Source organism: Balearica regulorum, chromosome 13, assembly GCF_011004875.1.
Source record: "Balearica regulorum gibbericeps isolate bBalReg1 chromosome 13, bBalReg1.pri, whole genome shotgun sequence".
NCBI lineage: Eukaryota > Metazoa > Chordata > Aves > Gruiformes > Gruidae > Balearica > Balearica regulorum.
In genome coordinates this window covers 19,550,361-19,568,391 of record NC_046196.1, presented here as the reverse complement: position 1 = coordinate 19,568,391, position 18,031 = coordinate 19,550,361, and the positions used below count along the sequence as shown (strand labels likewise).

General features: G+C 38.6%; 1 protein-coding gene and 1 long non-coding RNA gene across 12 annotated transcripts in view; both read left to right on the top strand.

Annotated features, from left to right (window-relative positions):
- Positions 1-8,211, top strand: part of LOC104630241 (dipeptidase 2) — a 44,256-nt gene extending 36,045 nt beyond the window's left edge. For 10 of the 11 annotated variants that reach the window (XM_075765825.1, XM_075765818.1, XM_075765824.1 and 7 more), the window contains 6 exons: positions 714-783; positions 1,289-1,465; positions 1,991-2,078; positions 2,723-2,798; positions 4,462-4,597; positions 5,799-8,211. In XM_075765825.1, the coding sequence (XP_075621940.1) occupies positions 714-783; positions 1,289-1,465; positions 1,991-2,078; positions 2,723-2,798; positions 4,462-4,597; positions 5,799-5,993 (742 nt within the window). In that variant the 3' untranslated portion in view covers positions 5,994-8,211. Of the gene's footprint in view, positions 1-713; positions 784-1,288; positions 1,466-1,990; positions 2,079-2,722; positions 2,799-4,421; positions 4,598-5,798 lie in introns of all 11 variants that reach the window. The other variant, XR_012837630.1, reaches the window with a different exon arrangement.
- A 591-nt stretch (positions 8,212-8,802) lies between these two features.
- On the top strand, positions 8,803-17,047 carry LOC142603743 (uncharacterized). Its single transcript, XR_012837631.1, has 3 exons — positions 8,803-13,889; positions 16,100-16,200; positions 16,847-17,047. It is a non-coding gene; the product is annotated as an uncharacterized LOC142603743 (long non-coding RNA).
- The last annotated feature ends 984 nt before the right edge of the window (positions 17,048-18,031 follow it).

Here is an 18,031-nt window from a genome sequence, read left to right as displayed (position 1 = left end):
ATAGGTTTTTGGGGTAAATCACTTGCCACATGTCAAGTGGGAGACTGAAGGATGTGTTATGTAGTGCTTGTTATGCTGACAATCTGGGAACTTTTAAACCTTGTTAACAACACAAAGATGGAAAGTTACATGGGCAAAACAGTCCCGTCCCCCCCCCCCCCCCAAAAGTACTAAAAAAGTGTATAACGTAGATAAAAGAGGGTAAATGCTATGTAAGAAATCAGCAGTCAGCAGCCTTTCAGCGCTGTCCTCTCTTGGCCAGCTCAAAAGTGCAAGTCCCATATGCAGCTACAGAGATGGGTACCTAGTTCCTGCACCTGCTTTGCTGGATGGACAAAATTCCTTCTTGTACTGACTCAGGTGAAAGGGGAATTGCATGCAGAGAGCTTTCTGCAGCTCACTGACATTTCAGGGTATCTTTGATGAAGCTTTTTTTTAATCAGAAAATTTCTGACAAGCATCTGTTTGCTTGTCTTGCATTGCTTCACAAACATGCAACAGTCCTGAACCTGAAGGCATAATGTCCAGAAAACAGTTATGAAGATAAAAAACACTGTGTGAACAAGATATGTATTATGTAGCTCATTATTCCTACATTTGACTATGTGACATGGTAATAATTTTTATTGTGTGTAGCATAAGAAGTTTCAATTGCTGATATTGTAGTCTCCAGAATAACCTCCTGTTTCTTCTCCCTCAATCCCCCTTTTAAGGTCTGAATCATCATCTAAAGGAATACACAACTTTTATCCTAGTGTTATTGGTCTGACTGCATTTGGCCAAGTAAGGATCTCTTTCGAATCCTAATCTAAGCAATCTCTCCTGCAGCTAACAACATCTGGCCTTATCTTTTCAAAAGCAACTTGTCATTAAAAATTAATTACTGGAATTTCTTGATAGTTACAAGGTCATCAGGGTTTAGTCAAACCAAATTCCCTGAGATGTTCCTTAGGGTAAAAGAAGCACTAGATTTAATTCTAACAGTTGTTTTAATACAGATCAGATGTATGAATTAATATGCAGTAGTAGTGGGATGTGAATAACAGTTCAAATGACTTGTTTCAGATTGACTAAGTTTTCTAAGTTTTGAGCATGTGGTGGTGTGCTAGTTAATTGTGAGTGAATAAATTACTATTAAATTAGTAGGTAAATAGAAATCCATACAGGCACAGCATGTTTATGACTAGCTGACAGCTGCAGAATTTATTTATCTGTTCACATGTATCAGCTAAATGGTTTCATTTAAGGAAACTTAATACTGACACTGTTGTCTGCAAATCTGTTTTAGGAAGTGGTAAAGGAGATGAATCGCCTGGGTATGCTGATAGATTTATCTCATACTTCATATTCCACAGCAAAAGCTGTACTGAATATCTCAAAAGCACCAGTGATTTTCAGCCATTCCTCAGCATTTTCTATCTGTAATCATTCAAGAAATGTTCCTGATGATATCCTCCAGCAACTGGTGAGCAATATATTGTTTTCTTTTTGTTTTTTTAATTTATTTATTTGGGGGGTTTGGTTTTGTTGGTTTTGGTTTTTTGGATTTTGTTTCAATGGCAATGTTAGGCTAGTCTGAGGCAAACCTGTGCCTTCGAGTCATGGTGTTTACTTTTCACCTTCTCATCTCTGAATTGGATTTATAAGCACATCTCTGAGCAGCAAGTTACATATTCACTTCTGGGGCATTTTCTTTGGGTTGTGTTTTGTCTTTGGCTACAAAAATGAAGTGTTTGCAAATACTTGGAAATTCTGGTCGAGTTTGTTTGACATAGTCACTGGACTTCTGTTGATTCAGGCTACATGAGAATATAATGAATCCAGGGTAAAAGACAGAGAGGCAAAGCCTTGTGTTGCCAGCTGAGCTTTGACTTATAGAGTGTTGTTATCCTCACTGATGAATGGATGTAGAAGGATTTATATGAGATGCCCGTGAGGTTTACAGGACACATGAATGTCCACTCATCATCTGTCTCTTCATATCTTTCAGAAAAAGAACAAGGGAATTATCATGGTGACTTTCAATGCAGATGTACTGGCCTGTGGCAGAAAAGTTGTTAATGTTTCTACCCTTGCAGGTTTGAAGTTTAATATCCTGTAGTTTTTGTGGGTGGCTTCTATGAATTTCCTGGTGTCTGTGTAATTTTTGAGATAGTGTAAATTATACTGCTTGTTTATTCCCTTCCACACCTTATCCCAGCTCTAGGTAGTTTTGGAGCTAATATTCACCAAACAATAACAAGAGGTACAAGGTGTGTAGCTGGAGGACATGATGCTCCCAAATGGAGCCAAGAACCATTAATCCCAAAGTAGTTGTTATTTTTGGAAAACATCTTAAATCTTTGTAATTAAGAGTGGAAAACATAGGTATGTAATGGACAATGAAAAATCTGTTGGTACATGTTGGGAATTAACGTGCTGTGATGATCATGTCTTCCTCCTCATTTGCTCTCATCAGTGTAGCTGTTATTTTGAAGATTGCTACCTGATGTGCTTAATAACAGATAGCATCTAGTTAACCAACAGTTAATATTCAGAATATGTCAATTGCATGATTACATTTTAACCTGTATTATCAGGATGTCTTTTGACTTTTTTTTAAAAAAGGATTTGATTAAGAACCCCTGATTAAGGAGAACAGTCATCTAGTGCCAATATGTCTGAGCTGTATTATTTCTTCTTGCCAGATATTTAGATAGTTTTCTTTGCTATTTTCTTTCAGATCATTTTGACCACATAAAGAAAATTGCAGGTTCAGAATCAATAGGAATTGGTGGTGACTATGATGGAGTGGAAAGGTTAGTAAAATTGTACATACATTGACATCTGCTCCTTAAATTATAAAGGTTTTGATTCCTTGTGGGGAAAAAAGAAGGTAGACTAAAAGAGTTGTAGCAAGTTTTCTTGTGATGAGTACTAAAACAAGTTTCATGAAAGAGGGGCACAATTATTCTGTTTTAGAACTGTATGAAGCAGTGATAGAAATATGGAAATAGATCCTAGTGCCCTGTGAACTCTGCGGTTGTGTGTTCTAGTCAGAGGTTTGCACATACAAAAACAGTGATAGAGGGTGCTTTCCTCCAGAAGCCAAAGATGAATGATGGAAAAGCTACCTCAGCCTTTAGATGGTAAATGCATTGGCCCAGGGAGATGCTGCAAAACTCTTTCCTCCACTATTACTTTCCAGTGGGAAAAGCCCAAAGTGTTTTGGGGCTGTGAAACCACTCCTGCTTTTGTGGTTTGCGCAGTGTTTGAGGCAAGCAGAGCATGGTGAACAGCCTACAACACAACCTTTCCTGCTCACTCCTGGGCTAGTGTTGTTACAGCACAGGAAATAACTGCAGATTGGGTGGCATTTGCTGGCATAACCCTAAATCTTTTTTTTGCCTTTTATCTTTCTGTTGAATCTTCATCTCCTTTTTTTTTTTCCTCCTTCCCTGGATTCAGACACACCTGGGTATGAAAGTCACTATCAGACTCACATCAGTAGTTAGACCACAAAAACAGTGTGTCAGCTCCCATGAGAGTTAGCTAGTCATAGCTCTGAAAAGATAATCTCCAAAATAAAAATACGGTTTGCAACAAATGGACACATTTTATTGCATGCATTTTCAAAGACCATCACTTTAATTGGCGGTGGAGTTGTTAAGGTCCTAAGTTCTGGTGGAAAGTAATGGCACAGATTCCTTGATATGCTCATCACCACACCTCCACAGCAAAGAAAAATAACAGAACATATTAGTTAAAACAAAGTAATGGAAATACAATTTAAACCAGCTGTTTAATGCAAGTTTTGCAGCTTCTTACTTCTAGTTCCTTTTTATTCTGGTAACACCGAGCACAAAACATAGGTCAATTTTGCTTATTGTAATTTCTTCAGTAGGGGGTTCTGAATAGCTTTTTTTTTACTGCCTAAACTGATTAATTCAAAACAATATTATTATTCTAATTGTATTTTCTTTGGAAAAATGACTTTGTAAACAACAGAGTGCACAAGATTGCCTGCAACTCCTTGGCTCATCATGTGTTTGCAGGTTTCCTTTTGTTCTCAGTTACACAAGTGAATTGCACCAGCTCCACCTGTGATGTGGCTGTTTCCTCTTGGCCAGATACAGAGTATGTGTTAATGCATACATGAGTTTAGGTTTCTTTTCCCTTTTGTTTTAATATCCTCCATGCTGTTGTTCTGCCTATGCATAAGTGCATCTTCATTCCAGAATACCGGGTTTTGTTCTGCTAATGGTATCCTCTGTGTGGAAAAAGCCTTTCATTGTGTCCTGGTCCTGCTTCTGTTTATGTCAGTGGAGTTCTTAATTATTTTTTTTAACTTCTCAGCAGAAGAACTGGGTTCAAAGTGAATTCATTCTAAAAGTGAATATGTGCAAAAGACTAATTAAAAATATTTTTCTACATTTTTTCAGTGATGTGTGTTGAATGTTCTTGTGTGACTCTTGCCAACAGTTTCCCTCAGGGATTGGAAGACGTTTCTAAATACCCTTCTTTGATTGAGGAACTTCTTAGAAGAGGGTGGAATGAAACTGAAGTGAAAGGGGTCTTAAGGGACAATTTTCTCCGTGTCTTCAGGGAAGTGGAAAATGTAAGTTTAAAAACTAAACTGAATCTTGATTCTTACTAAGGGGGAGAGAGGAACTGTGGGTGCCTTGCTGCTTTCCCCCTCTGCTTCCCCTCCAACAATGACAAAGCTATGAGAGAATGTAAGCACTTAATGCAATAATTCCACATGCTGGGAAAGAAACCAAGATGGCAAGAGAGTGTTAGCAGAATAAAGGAAAGTAAGGACAAAGCTCTTTGGAACTTTTTTCTCTGTGGTAATCTGATAAGCACACATCACTGAATTCTAAATAGAATCACTTCATGTTTTGGAGAAACTGTGAACGTACCAGCGTCACAGTCTGGCTGTGTTCGCTGGTGCAGTAAGGAATGCTGACTCCTGCAAATCAATGCAATTCTTGTCTTGGGATTGGGCTGCTAGCCAAAAGGCTCCTGTCATGACCAGATCACTAACAAGCCATTAACATAACAACTATATCACCATGAGCTTTAAGACTAAGTGGTAGAAGCTAATCCAGATGGATGAGGGAGAAGGGGATGAGAGAGACTGTATGAGAGTAAGGACCTCCTAGATGGTAACTTTTTCAAAAGCCTCTGTTGAAACTTGCAAACTGCTTGCCTCCTACTGTTTTTACTTACATACTTAGATATTATACACAAAGTCCTACAGACAACATATATTTCACACTGATCTTTTTTCTAGTTGCCTTTTTGATGTATGTTAGATGACCAGAAATCAGAGAATTTTGTACTGTTCCAGTTAATCTACCTAAATATCTACCTAATGTCCAGTTGCACGTGTGTTTTACACGAAGAGGTTGAAATTCATCACATCTAACCGATCTGTGAGATTTAGTAATTTTTTTTCCTTCTAAATTAGAAATGTTTGAAGCTCTGTCTTAAGACTGTGAGATGACTTCAGGGAAGAAAGCTCATGATTTTGCTTAAGGTTTTCCAGCTAATTTATCAGAATGTGGAGGGAGCCAAGAAAAAGAACAGTCAGACCTGTGACACTTGCCTGTAAAGTATCTGTACTGAATTCTGGGAATTGTTTAATAGGAATGCAAACATCAGGATAATGATGTTGATTTCCTCACATTCAGATGTGTTTTTTCAATACAGTTTGAGTTCATTCACTTGAAATAGCACTGAATTTGCTAATTGATTAAAGCTTTTTGCTGTTGTGCCAGACTGGCTTTCAGGGGCAACCTTTTGAACTTTTCTAGGTGCGGAACATTAATGGACTAATGGATGTAGGTGAAAGTGAAATTCCGCAAGAAGAAGTACAAAATTCCTGTCGCCTAGACCTACGTAATCATCGGCTTCAGACAGCCAGGTCCTTTGGATTTCCTTCTGTGGCACAACCTTTTAGTCTGACACTTGCAACTGTATCATATTTAATATTCTATTATGAATCATAAGATCTATGGAGTCTAGAGACAGATATATGGACTAATCTGCAATGCAGCTAGTTATCTTTTTATAGGTTTTCTTAATGTAAAGCTACGCAAATTTTTTAATATAATATCTATAAATTTACCTGGATACTTGAAAGTTAATGTAGATTTTAAGTGTTGTAGCAAAAGCATTTAGAATTTGCAGTGATAAATTCTGTGTCATTTTGGGTAAACCAGGACGAACATTGTAAATGGAAAGTATTCACGTATAATGAATTCTCTAATACCTGACACATGGTTTTGGTACTCATATTGGGGCACTTGGTATAAATACTGGAGTTCAGAATTGACAGTTCCACACAGGAATTAGAGAATATGATTAAGATAGCTGTGCTGAGATGTTTTCAGATATTACTTCTTGTTAAATCATACAACATTCATCATCAGTTGATGGCTTAGTCAGAGAGGACCATCTGGTATATGTAGAAGAGTGGTGTTTTCGTTTGGTTTTTAAGATGACGAGATGGATTGCATTTCAGTTCAGATTTCATGCCTATGACTAGCTTTAGGGATCCATCCTGCAGTAGTAAATTCTTATATTTGAACCCTGACCAGGACAGTGGGCAACTGGAGAGTTATTGAAGGGTGGAGGTAGGTGTCTTGCATTCAGGCACATGTGACCAGGCAATATTGTAGATACTTTTCTGTAATTTGGGGACTGCTGTTTGCTGCATTCATGAACAAGCTGGGAGCAAGAATAAGCCAGGACAAAGCAGAAATTCTGGCTACTGAGAGGGTGAGATCTTGTTCTGATATTTTTATTGCAGTCTGAAAAGTATAAAATAAGTATTTAAATAAAACCTTTCTTAGAGCGTTCCACAGCTTTGTGGAAATCTTTTTCGCATTTAAACAACGATCCTTATCAATAACAGGTTTTATTATTTTATTTCTGTTTTCTAGCTAAAATCAGACCATTGTCAAAGGATTCATAGGCATGAGATTAGAAAGAAATCTTTTTATTATAAATCTTCTGCTGTTTCAGCCTTTGGAACACGTTTTCAAATACATAAGGTATGTGAGGTTAGAAGCTACTGTTATACAGAAGAGCATATATTGCAATAGGCCTATTCTTGGTAGGCTAATATGGCTCTAACCTGGAATTTTAATCAAATATTCTGAGATTCATGATGAAATTGTAAGATGGCAGTACTACATCTTCGTAGGGTCATTTCCCAGTACTTGCTGGTAAATACCTTCTCATGATATTTGCTGTTAACTGTGATTTTTATCCCATTGTATGTGCTTTTATTTGCTGGTAAGACATCTCCAGAATTTAGTGTTAGCATAAAACAAAAGTCCTGTAATTGATCTAAGGATAGCATTTGTTAACACACAAAGTATTTAACGACTGAAAGACAAGACTAAGCATGAACAGAATGGAAACAGCAACTCGGTTGTTTTCTAGAGTCACTTGAGACTGTTCCTGTCATCCATTTCTGCATTCCACATACAAGTAGTGTTTCTGGAAGATGACTTTTATTGCTTCAGAATGAAGCTTCATTAATTCTTCTCATAAGGTAGTCTCCTTGATAAGTATATTCTGAATATACTACTGCCACTTTCTGAATTCTTTACGAATCATGTTGAACGATCCAGTTGCATGCAAGCCAAGTTTTTAAGAATAGTTTCTCAATAAATACTGATCCTGGTTATGCATCTACAGCAGGGAATTACTGCACTGACTCAGAAGTCCTGCCTTCCTGATACTGCTTGGCGGGCATTGCAACTTGGTTTACTGGTAAAATGATGAATTCAATTGGGCAAATATTTACTTCCCATCAGTACTTCTGCTAATAGCTTCATAAGCCATTGGAAAACTGCCATTTGTGGTCTCTTTTCACAGAATCAGTACTGTAACAGTAACTTCATTACGTTTGAAATGTAAGATGCTTCCTTATTCCTTCCAGCCTTTTTCTTTCTACTGTGGTGTCACTTTCCTGCCAGCTAATTTCTACTTTTTTCCCATAGTAGAGCATGGATTAAAAATATATTCCTTTTCTGAAACATATGGATAATACTTTTATATGACTGTTTCCACCATACTATAGATATTTGTAGTTGATTACCTTGTTTCATCTATAGTGTATTGCACTTATTTGTTTGGCTGCTTTGTGCAATTATTAATTTGTAACCTTGTGGCAAAATATATACATGAAATTTAAATAAAATAGTTTTAAATTGTGTATAGATACTGGTGTAATCTCCAAAACAATGTAAATGTTCAGAATTCCAGGAAACCCTGAAAGAAGCGTGCAACTCTGCTGCAGAAAGAAGGCCAGGGTATTCTGAGGGCTCTGGGTCTGCTCTTCACAGGGAAGGTAGCCTCCCCCATGGCAGGCAGGAGAAAGTCAGGTAGGTTTAACCCTAGAGCATCCTGGACGTAGGCAGTGTTATAGAAGAGTCTAAGACCCTCCCGCCGAGTCATGAGGTTCAGACTGGACCCTATTGCTTTCTAAACTCCTTCTCTGAGAGGGTTCTGGGTGTGGCTGGATCCAGTCTTAGCCTTTGACTCTAGAGTTCGGACCCTCAGTTCTGCCACAAAGTTAGTTTATTTCAGCTTGAACTGGGTGCTTCCACAGAGGGACCCCCTCAGTTATTTTCCTGTGCCCTTTAAGGCCTCGCAATCTGCTACACAGGGTGTTCATGTGCTGTCCATGTGACATGCATGGACATTTTGTCCAATCAATTTGTTTAATAGCTACTTTTCCTCTATGATGATTCGAGTAACATCTTTCAAATTTTATCTACTTGGGCAGTTTCATCATCATCTTGTCTGTCTTCTGTTGACGTGAGATAAAATGGTTTCTCTCCCTCCTTGAAGGTCTTTCCCTTGAATTATAGGCTTGGTCCAGTTTATCTCACTGTGCATGACTCTCAGTACTTCTCCCCCTCGACCAAGCAAAAGTTCAACTAATGTTTAGTTACAGTTTGTGACCTAAGGCTTCTGCACTCCAGTCACTTATGTCAAGCAAAGCCACTCAAGTTTAAATTCAACCTAATTTTAAGCAATCACACAATTAATTCTAATATTCTTTAAGTAAACTATTTAAATCCCCAACAGGCAGTCAGCCTCATGTTCACTCAGCACCTAGGCTGTAGAGAAGTCCAAGCAAGTGCCTGGGGTAAGGGAACCTGGATGACTCAGTCATTGCAGTGAGTCCATGATGACAGTGTTACCTGCAGCAAATCACTTGGTCAAGCTAGTCAAATCATCGAGAACAAGGCTTATGGGGAACTAGACAGGTTGCCTGCACCAAGGTTAGGATAACCTCTACTTTGCAGCATTTATCACAGATGTCTTATGATCTAGAAGTTCCTTTTTCCATTACTAGTTACGACCTTAATTCAGAACTCTTCAAATAAGCTGCTTGTGTGAAACTGACATCACAGTGCAAAATTGTCAAACAAGAAATGGAATCTTGTGCATCGTGCAATGATTATGTGCATGGTATCTAGCTTATCTAATAGATGCAGTTAATTTTTCTTAAACGATCAAAATCACACAGCTTGAAACATGGTAAAAAGGCATTTCATTAGAATTCAATTTCAAAAGTAAAATCATGTAAGATGGGGCTGTGACTGCTGTCAGAAAAACTATAGTGACCCTTCAGTCTGAGTGCTAATGTCTCCAGTCCTACTGACAGCAGCTTGTAGTAGTAGTCACAACACTGCATTTCTAACAGCTCAAGCATAAAATGATTGCACTCTGATTTCTGCCTCCCAATGGAGAGGATGATTCATCCTGAAATTGAATGCCTTTGCCCTGCACCAATTAATAAGAGCAATTTGCATTGGTAATTTGAAATGTATGCTAGCTCAACTGACAGATTCTATTATGGCAGTGGTATCAGTGAAGTGAAGATATAATTGAGATACCATCTTTGTAATAAGCTTTGTTGGCTGCCAAATGGAAGAATGCAAGTTGTTATTTACCTCTTCTAAATAATGAGTTGTGCTAATGTGAAGTCTGAAAATAGTTATTACTATTTCTGTAAATCTCAAAATCAATCTACTATGAAGTACTTCAGGCTGATTTTCTAAATAAGACCCAAACTTTAAGGCATCTTTAACAATCCAAAGCTTATGCTTTCACGTGTGTGATATAAACAGCCAAAACCCACAGACAGTGTTGATGCAGACTATTGATTTGATTCTAAAAGGTTCATGCCAGCGCCCTTCCCCCAGTACTATCCATTACCAGACTAATAGGCTGTAGCACCCACAGAAATAAACAATTTCAGTTCTCAGTTGTGTCATCTGGGTAAGTGGTGATGCTAGAAACCAAGCCTAAAAAGTCTATTGCTGGTCTAATGTATACAGCTGATCTGTTATGTAAAATCTCAGTAGTTCAGTTCATGTATCTGACTTCTACTTAGTAGATGACTTTTTTGGGCCACGGAAGGGCTTTTGCATGTTTTACTTTGGATATGGACTACTGAACTGTGCTGGTGCTTAACGTCTGCGTTCCTTCTTGCGCATCATCGAACTGCTCAAGCAATATGCCAGCATATTTCTGTTTCAAGGTCAGTAAACATCATGCATTAACTCTAACCACCTATATAAATTTATTAACTTCTGTTTGATCTTAAACATAAGTTTCAGTGGTCATCTGCACCACAGAATCAACTTTGAAAAGCTGGGTATTGTTGCATCTCCATCACTTTTTGGAGTAAGATGCAGTGCTATAGCAGTTTATGCCATTGCCAACTTCAGCTGCTGCAGTCCTACCCTGTTTCTTCGCTGCATCTTGTCTCCCCTGTCTCTTGTGATAGCAGTGGTGCTTGTGCAACTATGTGGTGAGCTGGCTCAAGGAGCTGATCTAGCTGAAAACTGTTTTCTTCCCTCGAGCGATGGGTTTCCTGCTGATCATGTCAGTGGTTGGGTTAACCATGTTCAGTGTTAGTAGAGGGCAGGAGCGGAAAAGCAGAGCAAGACTGAAGCAACTTGGATTTCTTCCATTTGCTATTGTAAGCAGTAGCTCCTCTGTTCTCTCTTCTCTGAATTTATACATGGGGAAATGATCAAATTGCTTCAAATTCTGAAAATGTAATGTGTCTAAACTACAAAAAATTAAATAACCAGAAGATTCTTCCCACTAACAGTGGCTTTCATTTGCTCTTAAGATTTGTTGGATTTAATTTGCAGACCCAGAGCAGTATGTTAGTGGCTCTGCTGAACTGTTTTCAGGACAGACTGTGATGCTGGATAACCCTTCTTGGAGTGTTTTGGAAGGCTTGATTCACTGTTTCAATAACTGTTTTGTTTTTTTTTTAATCTAGTCGTGCTTTTTTTCTTGATATCTTACCTACAAACCTTACATCTACATAGAACAACTTGAGATGGTGCTGGGTGTTAGGTGCTCCTATAATTTTCCTTTTTTTAAATCTTTTGAAACCAGAGAAATGGAAAAGCTTTTACTAACCTCATATTTATTTATAAGTTAATTATTTAATTTCTGTCAGAGAAAAAATAATTTGTGGCAATGGGAAGCCTCTTTGTCCCATTTCTGTATTTCACAGATGTCCAGGATCTTCGGTGATTGAGCTAGAACCTCTCAGTCACTTGGTCCAGTATTACTAGATGAGCTGTTTGTAGCCTGTTTCACTTCCTGGCACTCAAATTGCAAAGGTGGCAATTCTTTCCCCAATGTCTGTACTGTTTAAGAAATGATTACAACCTGTTAAGGTTGGTTGGTTGTTTTTTTTTTTCTTGCAAAGCAAAACCAACAACCCCTCTTCCTTAAAGCTGTGACCTCAGAGTGATATTAGACTTGGTTCAGCTGCTTCTGTCTGGAGTCAACAAATAGGGAAAAAAGAAAAAAAAAAAAAAGCTAAGTAAACGAAGTCCAGCATTTAGCTTACATCACAGAAATGCTGCTGCTTCTAATCAAGGCTCTAGCCTTAATAATCAGAACTCAATGAGAGGGAACTTAATTTTGCTCCATTTCTATTGCTTCTCCCCAAATTGTTTTGTAAACTTCACTAGGATGATTCTTTTCCCTGTATAATGGGTAAATATTTCTCTCTGAAGTCCCTTTTCAGCACCTGGTCTCACTGTTTTCATAACGCATTTCTTTCACCAGTTCTGCAATGAAAGAAAAGCACAGAGCCCAGGAAGCAAGAATTGAAGTTCCCCTGTGGGTTGTTGCTGAGAAACAAAATAAAAGATTAAAATAGCTAAGACTAAAACTGAAGCTAATACAGCTTTTGTCAGACAAAAATAGAAGGTCCCTTTAGTCTGGAATACAAATATTTGGGGAAAAAAAAAGCTTAATACAACTTTGAAAAGTCCATTTGGATTAACTTTCCTGAGTGTCCTCCTGTAGTTAAACTCAACATCTGATGAATCTTGCCTATGCCTCTGCTCAGTTTCCTCTCTGAGCCCTTTATTAAAAATTACATAAACCATGACAAATCTATCCATGCTAAAAATGTAACTGAACTGAAAATCGATCCTTAAAAAAAAAAGGAAAAAAAGAAAAAGCCACAACAATCCACTGAGTAGTATTTTTCCAGCATCTTAATCCTACCTGGAAAATTACTGCAATGTTTAATAAGTTTAGTGGAGAAAACTTTGATCCAGTTCTTATTTGAAGTTACAGAATCTGATTCAGTGGGGGGAAAAAAAAATAATCTGAAAGACTTAGTAACTTTTCAGTCTCTGAAGATGAGGTTAGAATATCTGTGTAGAAATGGCTATTCCACATATCAAATACAGTTAGGAGTAATTTTACAAGTGAGGCAGAAGTTCCTTGAAGTAAATACATTTTGAAGATAAGTGGCACCATAGTGTCCTCTTGTGGTCTTTTAATGTCTAAGCTGTGACATCTTTTCTAGAACAGCAGCAGCATTTTCAGTTGCAGTTAGCATATGAGCTCCTGTGGAAGTATAATGTGACCTTTCCTTGCCTTGTTTTTCTCCTGGCAATGGCACATGGAGGACTGCACACTGCACATTCCATAAGCTCTTACTACTCCATCCCCAGTTCTTAACATATGGATGCACATGTTGTGGTCCTCCCCAAAGGACCTCTTTCAGTGACTGCTTATTTTCGTCATGGATGAAATAGATCCTGATCTTTCTTAGTGAGAAACTTGCAGCCAGGTTGCCAGCTTCTGGCCTCCTTTGTCCACAAGGCTGGTGTGATCCTCGGATATGCAGAAGCAGGAATGTGCTGAAAATGGAAGTTCACTATGATGAAATGCTGGCTACGAACTTGCAGAATTTCTGCCAAGTCTCATGTCCAGGGAAGCTGTACTTTGGCAGTGGTAATGTTTGTTTTGTTATTTTTTCTGATGGTCAGCTCTGGGCTACTTGTTAGCCAGGTTCCACTCTAGTGGGGAAAAAAATAATATTTCAAAACAATAATAGTTATGGATCCACTGCTGTGCATATCCCAGCATTCCTCTTTACAGACTTTTAAATATCTGTATTTATGCTTTTTAAAAACATGTTGGCTTTAAAAATTGCAAGTATTTCATTCTTGTATGTATTTAATTCTTTCAGGTATCAGGGCTTTGTGCCTAACTGTATGGGAGATAACTGAGCAGGGTTTCAGATTCCCAGAGATTTTGTACTATGTTAGAGCTATGCTGTCTATAAATCTGCAAACCCTTCCTCTAACCAACAACCCTATTTCTGTTCTAACTGGAATATTTTTTTTTTCTAGGCCACTACCCTGCTACTAATTCGATGATCCAGGATATCTCAGGAATCCTTTTCATGTCATATGGTTTAGAAATTTCCCATGGTTTCAAAGCATAAGTTCATAGATTGTCCCATTGACAAAGAGGAGAGAAGCATTATACTGGTCTGTATTAACAGATGCAATATGATTATTATCTAAACCATCATAACGCAGGTATTCCACTCAAGAAGTTTCATGTATTTTGGATAAACACAGTTATGGATGTTCTCCCTCAGGCTTCTTGGACAGTGCATCCTGTGCATAAACCTCTAAGCAGGCCACATAGTCTCCCTGGGGACATAAACATTACAGTCAGCAAGGACAGCAATAACTGGACAGGTTAGTCCACCAATGAGGCATTTCAAAGCTTAATTTACAGAAAGTTAATTTAAACTTTCTACAAAGCTTTTTGAGGTATCATGTTGTTATAAAGCATTCCAAATAACGTTAGGGGCAATGTAATTTTACGGACGAATTAAAAAAATTTTGAATTGTAATTTTATGACATATTTATTTCTAAGGATACTACTTTTTGCTTGGCCTTGAGTATCCTAGATAAAAAAAATAAACTAGTTCATTTAAAATCAGGCATCTCCCCATGAAATTCAGGAAGAAGGGAAGATGAGTAAAGCTGTCCTCCAACAGAGTTTCAGATGCTGGGTCTTCCCATGCTTAAACAAACGGCAAATCACTTTCATTGAGGAGTTGAAATGATGTTACGTTTTGTTGTCTGATTGAGGTGAAGAACATCATATATTGCACGTCCATAAGCTAACAGTACTCCAGAGCTCATTTACAAGGGCCTTCCAATGTGCGTACTACATACCTTTGTGAGGGCTGAGGCTGGCTGTTTCCTCTCCTATATCCTTAAAAGTGACCACTAATGCTGATATTAATTCTATGTTCACTTTTTCCTGGAATGTATGAGCACCATAGGAGAACCTGTGAATTGCTGTCTGTCAGAGAAGGGATGAAAAACACCCTGCACGCAGAAGTCAAGTCTTTCTGTAACAGTCAATATGGTGGGCAGTTGCTATCTCATGCTGGGCTGGAAAAGCCAAGCTGCTTTTTTTTTTTTAATGCTTGAGTGGTGTCACCTGTAATAAGAGGTGTTCAAGGCAATCGTGACCTTGCTTGCCTGCCCTGAGGATTTATATCAGGCCCTTCAGCAGTTTACCAAACTACCCTTCCAGAAGACTCAGAGTTTCTCATGGAGTCGAATGGCATAGTTATTTACTGTGGAAGCGTATTGACTTTTCAGCTGGAAGCTTATACCTACTTAAGGTAGTTCACAAATACCCAGTGGCTTACTAAATAAGAACTGAACTGTGTCTTTGCTTACATGATTTGTAGGTAATAAATAAACAATTTGAAAAGCAGTTCTTGATGGTGTATCAGATCACAAACTTGCTGATCTTTAGGCTGCTGATTTCCCTGATGCTGTTAATGTACGCTACAGTTCTGAAAACTCAGGCATTTTCTCATCTAATAAGCTTTGATTCTGCTATGCTGATCTCAATGTTTTTCACAGTGAAACCACCAGGCTTTTTCTGAGAAATGCAGTTTTTCTCTGTTGGGGGTGGGGTGTGTAGAGAGGAGAAAAAAAAAAAGGAAATGAATATTACTCTGTTCTTCTGTTTTCACTGACTAGTCTGTACCCATATGAAACCATAATCCCAAATTCCATTTAGCTTTGTAGAAAACAGGTAATTTTCATCCCCATTAAATTATGAGAGATAGCAATGTTCTCAGGTAAATGCTGTTGTAGCTCATCTGGTTTCATTCCAGCCTCATATGCATATCAGATAACTTTTAACTTACTATGGCCACTCATACCATTCAGAATTAACAATTAGTATTCATACTCAGGGGGCAAAAAAAAAAGTCAATCACCTGGGTTGACATTTCAGTAGTCTTACAAACCAGATGCTAAACAACAAAGTTGATATGGGTAGATAACTTCTTATCTTTAAATATGGGCTTTCTACAAGTCAATAAAAACCCATTGTCTTTAGACAAAAGAAATATTTTTTGCTTCAATAAACTTGAAAAGTTTCCTAGGGCTAAATTCTCTCCTAAGACATTTGGATATAGTTTCCATCCCAGAGAGAGGAGTTGCCTAGTATATGTGCATGAGCTTGGCTTTTTTTTTCCCCTCATGGGATACAATTTCAGTCCCATTGATTTCACGATACTGGAACATTTTGTGGTGGCATAGATGCATTTTTTGGTGCCTAAAGAAAGACAGCTCCTTGCCAGACCTGCTTTCAGAAGCAAGATGAGAAGGAAGTGCCCAGTTTAATAACTTCTTCCTGAAAAAGCATGACTCCAAAAATATTAACTCTTGAGACTTCTTTCTTATAATCCCTGTCTCCTTTTCCTAGGACAGCTTACTTAGACCAGACACTTTCACTCAAAAGCTTTATAAAGTGGAAAACAGGAAAGAAGGCAGCAGAAGACTAAGCATGAACTACCTTGCTTAATGGTGAGTTATTTTGCCCTTTTTCTATATAATTTTTTTTGCCCCCCTACCAATTAATACTTAATTTTTCCCATTTTCTTGGTGGACTGTAGCTTAAGTCACACTTATTATGAGCACTAATGAAACATAATTCAACTAAAGAGGGTTAAACAGAAAATGCTACTTTTTGGGCAATTGTTCCACTTTCCTCTGGGGGAAAAATATTGATGGAGATAAGACAGTGGACTGAGTGGTGCACCAGGATGTTTCCAGTCTGTCAGAATTAATGCTTCTAAAACTAACAGAAATGCTTTCTAGATTATCAAAATTAGCCTAACTTGCCCACAGAAATTGCTGGTAAAACTTGAAAGACCTCAGTGGGATTGTACGTACAAATGTGCTCATTTTAGGGTTACTGGGGGGAAAAAAAAATAAATCTCACCCTAGGTCTTCAAGACACCATGAGTTTTGAATAGAGGAAAACCTGTGTGTTTTTAATCTCCTCCAAAACTGATGAGGCTGTTAGAGAGACATATGGCCATTGTTGTTTTCCTTAATGGAGCAAAGACACAAAAGTAAAATGTAGGTTATATGAAAGCACAGGAGTCTTAGAAGTCTTTCCACCTGTCTGATCAATACTAAGAGGTGTAATTGCTCTGGCTTTCCCCAGAGGTGGTCCACCAGCAAGCTTGTGTTAAGTGAACTGAGAGACCTGTGCCCCCTTGGCAGCAGTCACTCCACAGCATGGATCCTTCTTGTTTATTTCAAAACCCAACTAATTAAAAGTAGACATTACTTAGTTCTCATGAACAAAGCATTCTCCTTCTTGTTTGTCTCTCTTCTGCTCGTTACACATTTTTCTTTCTCCCAGTGACCTAGAGGTTGCTTTGTCAAAAACGCCAGACAAATTCAGAAAGCTAGGGATAAGACTCTTCGGAGCACAGGAAATGTCTAGTCTTACCCTCTTCCCCTGTGCTAAGCTTTATATCCTCCCATAGGCTCCTATGCAGTCTGAAAGCAAAGCTTGCATCAGTACTGGATCGACTTATCGCTGTACACAGATTTCTTGATTAAGGAGTATTTTAGTCAAAAATCTACAGAACTAGTTTGAGTTGATATTCCACAGTAAAATGTACAAATTGCTCTCTGCAGCTTTTTTTCTGAACATTACAGAACACATTGAAAAGGGATCCTTTTACTTTCAAGGCTAGCTTTCAAGCACAGACAATAAATAGCATTACCAACTATTAATTCATGTTTAAACTCCATGTGAAGGCTACTGTATACGAAATGAAGGCCAAGGTACCCATCGCTGGCACCGCCCTTCTCAAATGTGAAGGGAAAATTGAATTTTGCTCCCTTGGGGACAAGAGGTTGAGAGGCAGGCATGCCCCAGGCTTTGTGGACCCTGCCGCCACTGAGGCGCTGCAAAGAGGGTGACCCACCCCACTACGTCCATTAGTGGGACAAAACAATGGTGCAACCCCAGCTCCCAGGCCCCTGCCTGAGCAGCGGGGCCGCAGTTCATCTGCCCTGGCAGTCTGCTGCCTTAGCAACTGTCTGCTTTGCATATAGCCAGAAATACCCTTGGCTCCAGCCTGCATTCAAATTTCCCCAGTGTAGTATTTTACCCTACGCTCCCCTCATGCCTTTTGTGCAGCCATGTTTCCTGTTTCCCTTGGGCTTGCTCTGTTTGCCACGTTATTTCTGAGGGTTTCATGCACCCAGAGAAGAGAGCCAAGCACAAAAGAAACCACCTCACTGCCACCGCAAACACAGGAAGTGGGGACAGCTGCTGCATCTTAAGTTAACGATAACTTGCATAAAAACAAACCCCCTCTCGCGGTGACAGTAT